The 10,432-nt window shown below is 39.9% G+C and overlaps 3 protein-coding genes across 3 annotated transcripts; 2 read left to right on the plus strand and 1 right to left on the minus strand.

Moving 5' to 3' along the window:
* Positions 1–838: 838 nt before the first annotated feature.
* On the plus strand, positions 839–4,207 carry LOC110753905 (cation/H(+) antiporter 24). The gene is made up of 3 exons (XM_021954888.2): positions 839–1,185; positions 1,344–2,351; positions 2,833–4,207. The coding sequence occupies exons 1-3, from the start codon at positions 859–861 to the stop codon at positions 4,072–4,074; spliced, it is 2,577 nt and encodes an 858-aa protein (XP_021810580.1). The 5' UTR covers positions 839–858; the 3' UTR covers positions 4,075–4,207.
* A 532-nt stretch (positions 4,208–4,739) lies between these two features.
* On the plus strand, positions 4,740–6,375 carry SEF (HIT-type Zinc finger family protein). Its single transcript, XM_021954836.2, has 4 exons — positions 4,740–5,204; positions 5,298–5,400; positions 5,831–5,937; positions 6,027–6,375. Exons 1-4 carry the CDS (start codon positions 5,100–5,102, stop codon positions 6,228–6,230), a joined length of 519 nt encoding a protein of 172 aa, XP_021810528.1. The 5' UTR covers positions 4,740–5,099; the 3' UTR covers positions 6,231–6,375.
* Positions 6,376–6,797: 422 nt separating this feature from the next.
* Positions 6,798–9,512, minus strand: LAC3 (laccase 3). Its single transcript, XM_021954835.2, has 6 exons — positions 9,355–9,512; positions 9,090–9,241; positions 8,538–8,782; positions 8,310–8,438; positions 7,262–8,218; positions 6,798–7,165 (listed from the first exon to the last, which is right to left on the minus strand). Exons 1-6 carry the CDS (start codon positions 9,472–9,474, stop codon positions 7,035–7,037), a joined length of 1,734 nt encoding a protein of 577 aa, XP_021810527.1. The 5' UTR covers positions 9,475–9,512; the 3' UTR covers positions 6,798–7,034.
* Between the last annotated feature and the right edge of the window lie 920 nt (positions 9,513–10,432).

Consider the following 10,432-nt stretch of genomic DNA (forward strand, 5'->3'; position numbering starts at 1 on the left):
CAGGTCTTGCTGGATTTTCTTGTATAAATTTGTACCCTGACAATTCTCACCAAAACACCTGCCAAGTATTTAATTCGTTTCCCTCCTCAATCTTCAGACTTCACATGCAGAAACATAAAAGATGAAGAACAGAGTCATCATAATAAATCAAACCCAGACAAAGTTATCGCAGGTTTTGTACATGGGCCATGGATCGCTACCAGCTAACTCTGACAAGGCTCTTCTTTGGATTGGGCCTTTATTTAAATGAATTTTCATATTAATCAATGGGCTTGAACGAGTGATTAACTTTGTATTAACTTACCAATTACTTAACGTTCAAACATTCTGTTTGTATAAATATGATATTTTATATATATATTTTTTTTCTAAGTTGAGTGAGTGTAAGATGAACTCTATATTGAAAAGAAACACAGGAGTGTTTTGTTGTTGTTGATACAAACGATATTTTATTTTAATCTAATTTAAGGGGAGGGGAATTCGAACTCAGGTGCATAGCGAGGAGCATATCTGCTCCATCCAACTCGATTAAGCCCATGTAGTTGATATCATAATATTTTGTAAAAGAAAATTTGCAAGAAAATCATTTTAGACTTTTCTTTTTTCTGTACAGTATTTTTATATTAATTAGATAGTTAAAAAGAAAAAAGCTAGGGAAGTGAATTTGGGCGATCGAAGGGAATATCAGCAACCTCACAAAAAAGAAATTGTGATAAAAATGGTCAACCAAACAACAAAGTGAACTTCATGCCCCTTATTAACGCATGTCCACACCCCTTTTAGCCTTCTTCCTACTCTCTCTCTCTCTCTCTCTCTCTGCAACATTTGCATGGTTAGGGTTTTCAGCTACTCTTTTGCATGGTTAGGGAATTCCCAGTTTTCCATCCCCCGGCTGCCGGGACCCACGGTTGGGATGGTAGTTCCAACGGCTTTCATCCGGCAGCATCCGTGAAAGCTCAGGTTGACAACGTGTCCATAGATTTCAACTTCGTTTACCCGCCAGCTTTAATTTCCTGCGGAAATTATCGACCGATACCCACCTTAGGCTTCTTTTTTGGTGATAACCCTTTGAAAAATCCCTTCACACTTTTGTTGTTAGAGGTCTCATTCATCATCCTCACCACTCGTGTCCTCCGCTTCCTTCTCAAGCCTCTCAAACAACCCAGAATTGTCTCAGAAGTCATTGTAAGTTCCTCTTCTTCTCATAATATATGTCTCTCAACTAAACTTCATGCGAATATACACATAATATACATATACAAAAGTTCAATCCTAATTGGTTTGTGTGAATTATAGTTTTGATTATATATATAATTTTGACTTAATTAACTTTGTTAAATTAGGGTGGTATGTTCATTGGACCGTCGATTTTAGGTCGCAGCGAGAAATTTACCTCGATTATGTTCCCGGTAGATAACCAATTTCTAGTGAGAAATATTGGAGCAATGGGGTTCACCTATTATTTTTTTCTAGCCGGAGTGAAAATGGACCTTTCTCTAGTGAGAAAAACAAGCAAGAAACAATTGTACATAGCAATTGCTGGGGTGGCCCTCCCTTGCACATTCATATCCATTGTGGCATTCAGCTTGCGCAAGTCCATGGACAAAGAACTAGCAAGACTTTCTTCCATTGGATTCATATGCACTGGCTTGGCTCTACCATTGTTTCCTGTGCTTCACTCCATCCTAAAAGAGCTAAACCTTCTAAGCTCGGAGATCGGACGGCTGGGATTGTCCATAGCAGTGATCAGTGATGCCATGGGAGTTGGTGTGATGGTTATATTTGAGGCAGCTAAGCAAGGTGAGGGCAAAGCCTTGGCTGTGGTTTGGTACTTAATTTCTCTGGTTGGTTTTGTGGTCTTAACTGTGTTTGTGATCAGAAGAGCATTGTCTAGAGTAGTCGAGATAACCCCAGATGGGAAACCAGTGGACCAGGCCTATGTTGTGGCAATTTTGTTGGGGGTTTTGATCATGGGTTTTTTGGCTGACATGTTTGGGATTGCCATTGCAAACGGTGCGTTTTGGTTAGGGTTGGCAATCCCAGATGGGCCTCCACTTGGATCAACACTTGTGGAGAGGAGTGAGACTGTTATATTGGAAGTTTTGATGCCATTTTCATTTGCATTTGTTGGGCTTTATGTGGATGTGAATGCCATGAGCTCTGCTGGTTGGTCAGGCTTGGGTCCTTTGTTTGCCATCACTATGACAGGCTATGTGTCTAAATTTCTTGGAACCCTAATCACTTCTGCCTTCTTTGAGTTGCCAATCAGAGATGGTGTTGTGCTCAGCTTCATCATGATCCTAAGAGGGCAGGTGGAGATAGTGGTTTTCCTCCATTGGATGGACAAAAAGGTAACATCCTTAGCATATCATAAATGGTTGAAGAGCCACATGCCATCCATTTTTTATCTTATTTTCTCTGACAATCTAACCAAACAAATTATCTGATTTATATAAAACTGAATGGATAAATGTGATACATATAACATTAATTGGTGTGATACATGTAAATAAAAAGTTATTAGGAAGCATAAGAAAGAAAATAATAAAGGAATCACATTTTTTTACTTATATTAACTGATCACATGATGTGACAGTTGATGTGTACTTATTACGTCAATTATTATGATAAATTATTAATTCACACATCAAACGCTACAACTTTAAAAAAAAAAAGAAAAAAAGAATTCTCTAGCTAGCATTACCTGCATAAAAAATGGATATGGATTCTCCACTAATTTAATCTTCTTTATGCTCAATATGATTTGTTTATGTTCATTCTGAACTCATTTTCAGCTGGTTGGTTGTTTTGTATGAACATACATACATACAGATAATAGAAGTTCCTGGTTTCACATTGATGGTGCTAGCAATCACTTCGTGGACTGCAATAGCCACACCCTTGATCAGCATCCTCTATGACCCAACAAGGCCATACCAGGTCCTCAAAAGAAGAACAATTCAGCACACACCTCCTGAAGACTCAGAACTTCGCATACTCCTCTGCATATATGATGAAGACAGCACAGCTGCCCTCATCAACCTTCTTGAAATCTCAAACCCTACTCTAAGCACCCCTTTCGTGATCTTCGCTCTCCGCCTCATCGACCTTGTTGGCCGTGCTTCTCCTGTTTTGATAGACCATGAAAAGCAAGAAGATCATGATTCAAAGTATGCAGTCAGCCACACAATCCACAATGCCTGGAAGAACTACCAAGAAAGCAAAGGTGAGTGTATTGAGATCCATCCCTTCACAGCTATAGTGCCAAACAGAACAATGTACCAGGACATTTGTGATCTGGCTCTTGTCAAGAAGGCTACACTTATTATATTGCCTTTTCACAAGGAGTGTTTGGACACTCTTGGAGGGAAATTGACAGAACTTGTGAGGCTTGGGGTTAGATCTGTCAATTCAAATGTGATAAACCATGCACCTTGCTCAGTCGGTGTTCTTGTTGACAAGGGTCATGTTAGGCATACCTACATGGCATTCAGGAACACTGTGCTACATTTTGCTGTGCTGTTTTTGGGAGGGGCAGATGCTAGAGAGGCATTGTGTTATGCGGACAGAATGGCTGGGAATTTAAATGTGTCTCTAACCGTGATTCGGTTCCTTTCGCATAATTCTGAAGGTGATGATGAGATGGAGAAGAAAATGGATGATGGGGTGGTGACATGGTTTTGGGTTAAGAATGAGAGGAATGAGAGGGTGAGTTATAGAGAGGTGGTGGTAAGGAATGGAGAAGAGACAATAGCAGCCATTCAAGCAGTGAGTGATGACAACAACAACTATGATGTTTGGATTGTTGGGAGGAAACAGGGGATCAATCCTGTTCTTCTAGAAGGACTATCAAATTGGAGTGAAAATGATGAATTGGGTATAATTGGGGACTTTGTTTCCTCTTATGATTTTGGTGGTACTGCTTCTGTGCTAGTGGTACAACAGCAAGTTTTGAGAGGGCAAGGGGCAGATAGTACAAGTGGGTCAAGTGGAGGGTTTCCATGTAACCCTATTCAGAAGGTGAAGGATGTGGTAAATCCATGGTGTAGGTTACTAGGGTTTGGTATCTCATAAACCAGAAGATGGTGTACATAGCTAGCTAGCTCAATCAAAGCTTTGAAAATGGCTTATGAAAAAAGAGAAATAGGGACATTCAAACCAGCTGATGTAGAATAGAACTTAGGGGAGTCCATAAGTAGACTTCACATGTAATTACATGTATACTTCCATGTGTACTGTAACAAATATTGTACTCAATTTGTGTACATACATGCATAGTGATTCTACTTCAACTCAAAACATAGCTCTTACTCTATTTTTATTTTTATTTTTATTATTTTTATAAAGAGAGATTGGAGAGATCCAAATGACATATTTATACATAGCATAGTTTTTTTTATAAGGCCTTGGCAATAATATACTAAACTCACACACACTACACGGATGCTAGGACTCGAACTCAGGACCTTTTCTGGGAGAGCAATTACTCCAAACTACTACACTAGTGGGTCATACATAGCATTAGTTGAATTTTTTATGATGTTTCAAGTACATAAAATGACATTGTGGACAACTTGAGTATGTTTCTATGAAAAAACAAAGATTCAAAAATTGGAAAAACCATCCCCAAACGATGATGGGTGCGCTGATCAAATTTGAGTGAGTTTTCTTTTGTATTTGGTACAAGTGTTTGGGTGGATTTTGAAGCCCAACTATAAAATTGTTTGGAGCTCCAATCGTAAGTGAAGTCCAAGCCCAAATCTCACTTCCTTCCCACGGTTCCCCTTCTTCACTCTCTGCAAGGTCCTCCATTGTTGTGCAGTAAAACCCACCTCCCTTCTCTCGCCGATAGTCTTGCTGATACCGTTCCTTTTTCTGTTCTGTTTGAAACGTTTCGAGAATCGAGCGAGTACCCAAATCGTTAAATTTCATATGAGACGAGGAAATTGTAGCTGAACCAGTCTCGTTAAGCTCCAAATTAAGCTAACCCACAAACGTTTTACTCATGCTGGTCAAGCTTTCTTGATTGAAAGTCATTGTAACGATTTTTCATCACCAGAATTTGCGAAAGGAGACACCTTTAACATCAATTTGCAGCAATGGACGATGACGTTTCCAACCCAATGCGCCGAATGTCGAGTCGAACTCGCAAGGTTGCTTCAAAAATGACTGCTGCTCTTCAGAGTAGTGACAACCGCACGCAGGTTTTGTTTTTTTGTTTTTGGATTTTGGTTTTTGTTTATGTGACTTTGCATAAGTTTATTGGAGTTGATGGGTTATGTTGGCTGATGTTTTAGGCTGCCCTTGCTCGGCTTGAAGCTTTAGAAAATGATAATGCGGGTTTGGAGATGGTAGAAGCTAATGACGACGATGAAGCTTCTCTTGATGATGATGACCAAGGTCCAATTCTCTAATTCTTTACCCTCTCTCTTCTTATTGGTTTGTTTTTCCTATGCAATGAGATTTTAGACCCTGTTGCTTTTGCATCCAGAACTGAAGGCCATTAAGATTTTAGTTGATGGGTGATGCTTATTTGCTATGGTGTTTAAATGTGGGTATAAAAATTGTGTGAAACAATCAGAATCAACAATGGGAGAGATTCCTCTCTCTCTCTCTCTCTCTCTCTCTCTCTCTCTCTCTCTCTCTCTCTCTCTCTCTCTCTCAGTTATTTCAGTAATTGGTCTATCAAAGGCAATTATTGGTAGTCTCAGTGGAATTTTGGTTCCAGTCAAGTTTTGTTTGAGCTAAAATCTACACATTCATGAAATTTCTTATGCAATTTTCGATGGATTGAAGGAAAGACAAATAACAGTTTCAACTGCTGCTGCAGTGTATATACAAAAGAAGCACTCTAAGGGCACCAAGCGCAAAACTCGGCAGGCAAAAGCTCTTGAGGCGAGGAAGGCCCCAAGAACATTCCTTGAGCTTGTACACGAGGTAATAAGGAAAATGCTGCCTGTATTCCTTTTACAATTTAAATAAAATTTATGATGTCTTTCTTTACATGATTTTTCCCACCAAAACAGGCAAATCTCGACTCTTTGCCTCCTCATGTTCCTTCCTATCTGAAGGCAGCAGTGGGACCTCCAAGCTCTACCTCCCGCCGCCACTTCTGCACTGTGTGTGGTTCTGCTGCCAACTATACATGTGTGAGGTGTGGGGTGCGCTTTTGTTCGTCTCGTTGCCAGAATATACATAATGATACTCGTTGTCTGAAATTTGTTGCCTGATTGGTGAGTGGCTTGAACCAACAAAAAATTGTAATTTTAGTGAAATTAGATGTCAGCACATTACGATATGCTCTATTACCATTCACTATGTGTTGTTACTGTAATTTTGTTTATATATTCTTTTTGGATTTAGTTTCCTTGAGAAGTAGGTGCACCATCAGTTACCCAAACATTTTATGTTAAAGCAAATGATCCCAAAAAGAAAGAAGGAAAAAACCATGTTTTTCCAATTGTGGTTAATTGAGTTTTCTCCTGCAACCAAGAAATTGCATCTCCTTTCCAAAAACTATTTCCTTCCTCATATCATGTGCAGGTTTTTGACAAATGGCTACCCCTTTTAGCAAGGTCTTTCCTGGTTTTCTTTATTGTTTGGTTATTAGATGACCGTGGAAGATAAGTCAACTTGGTTATGATCTTATGTTAGGTGTTGAATTTACCACAAGAGTTGCATTAGTTTATCTCCAGAAGAGTTTTATGTAGACAGCATCCCTTTGGGGCAGTTAGCACCATCTCACTACACGTAAATCAACTCATCATCCAAAGCTAGAATGAAGAAGATATGCAATATGTTTCAAATATGATATCCTTTTCCATGATTTTGAAAACAAATCATAACATGAAAAATAAGCTGCTTGTTGTAGCTCTGTCCAACTCTGGACTTGCTACTGCAGAAGCAATAACAATGGAAACTACCTGACAAATTCAACCTAACCAATGCATATTAATCTAAGGATGCAAGATAAAAGCAAATCTCGCAATTGCAATCATGAAATCCAACTAGTAGTGTGTTGTTCTGGTGATAACTTAACACCGGGGTAGATCTGCTGGAGGAGGTATCACAGACTGCAACGGTCCCTTTCCGTTCTCGACTAGAAAAGCCATTGCCAAGCCCAAGACGAGATGTGCATCTAGGTGACAGTGCATCAGCCAGACACCTATTTGGATCAACAATTAAAAGAAAACATCAAAATAGTGAATCTTTACTTTGTCGTAAAAGAAGAAAGCTTTATCATATGAAATTAGAATGTCACCTGGATTGTCAGCCACAAATCGAATAGCTACCCATCCGCCCGGAGGTGTTCCGATGGTATTCCTCAGTGGTGGGTCAACGAGGTTGAATTTGGCCGGATCCGTCCTTGGGTTGAAGTTGCCAAATCCTGATCCAATCACATAGAAATGGTACCCATGAAGATGCATAGGATGGTCCTCAGTTGTCACAATACTGGTGTCCTGCAACACTATCTGAACATTAGAGCCATACTTCAACTTGTAGAGCTTGGTTCCGCGTCTAGGCGTCCATAGCCCCCGGGGCACATTGCCGGTATAATCAAATTGCACAGGAGGAACAGGTGGAAAGTCTGTGGTGAAGACACCAGGTACACCATTGTAGTAGGCTTGCATTAAGGAGTTAGTTCTAGGGAACACAAAGGAGACATTGTTCATGCTAGCTGCAAAGCGGGTGTTGTTTGGTCCTTGACACCGGGGGTTGTTAGGAACTGTGCAATTGTTCAGTCCTAAACCCACAATGAAAAACAGGTTCTCATGAATCTGCGTAGGGACTTTGACCTGGGAAGGGCTCTTTATCTGAGCAGTATAAGCAGTCGCGGTAGCTGTATCGTTGAAGGCTGGTAGTAATGGCAAGGCTGGTGGTGGAAATTGACCTTTCTTTGAACTGCAAGGAGCAGACTTGTATTCAAGGATAGCAGTGGTGGTGGTGTTGTCGAAGGGTGCATTCCGGGCAGTCTGATAGACACTTGCCGCCACGTAGTAGTGAGCAGGGGGCTGATCAGCAGTAAGCAGAACATCTGTTGTCTGGCCAGGTCCTATCATAAGAACTCTGGTTGTGAAAGGTTTGGTGTAGGATGCATCAGCACTCACAACAGTCAATCTGTGGTTCGCAATGCTAAAGAACAGTTCTTGATTGAGTGCAGAGTTGATGATTCTTAGAAGAATCGACTCGCCTGAGCCGACTGGAATTCTCACGGTTTCTGCATTGTTATCCAAATTGTTATATCAAACCACACTTGATGTCACAATCAAATGAAGAACACAATATACGTCAGAGGCATTATAGCAAACCTTGTTTGGAGCATCTATAAAGATCACCAGGCTGACCATTAATGGTGTATGCATCAGAGGCATTGGGTGCTCCTCCTGTGAAAGCCGCCAGCTTCTGGACATCGAGGGGGTTTCGATCAAACCACTCTCCTGCATATACATACAAGAGTTGTTAAAAGAGCTACAAATGATTGAGGAGAAAACTTAAGAGGCCAGCATGTGAATGAAAGTGTTCTTCTCTGTTTTTACCAAGAAGCAAGGGAACTTCTCTCTTGGGCATTGAGAAAGGGTATGGAGAACCCAATTTAGGGTAGATTATGAGGGCTCCATAAACAGTGGCTCGAAGCCATCTGCTGTGAGCATGCCACCACAAAGTGCCTTCTTGGTCTTGGATTGTGAAGCGGTATGTGTAAGTGGCTCCTGGCTGAATTGGGCACTGTGTGATGTATTCAGGTCCATCTGCCCATGGATTTCTTAGCTGCCTCAGTCCATGCCTGAAGGATACATAAACAATAATTAGGAACAAGATTATAATTTTTTTTCTTTTTAATACAAGTGATAGTCTAATAAACTACAAGGGGAGGGGGATTTCTCACACACACTATCAAGGTGCCATAGGGTTAGAACCTGAGACCACTAGTCTGCAAGTTAAGGCCTTTTTCCACTGGACTAGACCTTGTTGGCGACCAAGATTATAATTATAAGCACTATGATGATGATTGCTTAATTGCAAACATTAATATTAACAATAATTAGAACAAACTTTTAAGACTCAAAATTGTTTATGTATATGATGAATACCAGTGGATGGTGACATTGTATTTTGCAGCATTTGTAACTTTGATGGCAAGAGAATCTCCGTTTCTGACTTCCAAATTTGGTCCTGGGAACTGACCATTGACTGTGATAGTATTGTGGGTTCTGCACAGCCTCTTCACTGGCTTTGCTTGAACCTATTTCATTCCACACAAAAAAAGGAAAACGAAAAATGCTTATAATTTTGAACCAAGTCCATTTTACTCTCTGACAATAAAAAGAAGTGCATGGTGAATGAAAAAAAACATACAACAAATTCATGGTAGTGAGTTTCAGCAGCTGAGAAAGAAGCTGAGAAAGCTAGGAAGGCAAGAAGGCCAAGGAGGAGGCAACAGCACAATGGCTTGAGAGTCAAGTTGGAAGCCTCCATTGCTCTCTCAGCTCTTTGTTGAATGGAACTTGTGGTAGTTTGTGTGAGTGAGATGGTCATAAGAGAGCACCTATTTATATATTTCTGGATTAAGCGGGAAAGGGAAAAACAGTAGTGATTTCTTTTATTCTTTTATTTTGGAGAAGTTGTCCATGTAAATTAGGTTTTGGGTCAACAGGGACACTTAGGATTTTGAGACATATTAGTCTAACCATAAAGGGGATTTGGTGCACCCACTATGCCCCCTCTAATCTCATTGTTAAAGAAATGGAGATTATATGCTCAAGTACCATGTTAGAGGCAACTAATACTCACACTTCTTTTACATCTAAAATTGTGACTTTTCAAAGGGTCATTAGAATTCTAGTGCCTTGAGTTCTGCTTTACTTTATATGAGCAATTCAAAAGCTCTACTATTAGGATGTTGCTCTCTATCGACACTCACTCATAGTGTATTATATTGTCAAACTCTCAATTTAGACCATACGCTTAAATTGACAATAATAATATAATATACGAGATTGTCGGATAACATTACATTTTCCCTTTATAGCGAGTAAAAGAAGTGTGAGTGGACCAAGCCATTTGTCCATCATCTATCGTGCCTTGTGGACCAAGCCATTTTTAAGGGTTTGATGTTCACTTTCTAAATTGAGTCATTCCCTCATATCTTGTGCTATTTTTTCTTATATTTTGAAAACCTATCAATTATATATAGCACAGTTAGAGGGGGGGTTGAATTTTGGTTTGGTTGGTAGAACAAGGAACAAGGAATATATATTTCTGCTTTAGTTGACCACTTTTCAGTGATAAAATAAAAAGATACAACAAACATCCACCAAAGGTCATGGACATGACAAGGTTGTTCACACCTAGTACAATACACTCATCAGCTTCACCATCTTCACTGAGAATCTCAACCCCCAATCCAAACCCTAATCTTTCTAAAATTATGTTT

The sequence above is a fragment of the Prunus avium genome, chromosome 6 (genome assembly GCF_965620075.1).
Source record: "Prunus avium chromosome 6, drPruAviu1.hap1.1, whole genome shotgun sequence".
In the NCBI taxonomy this organism is placed as follows: Eukaryota; Viridiplantae; Streptophyta; class Magnoliopsida; order Rosales; family Rosaceae; genus Prunus; species Prunus avium.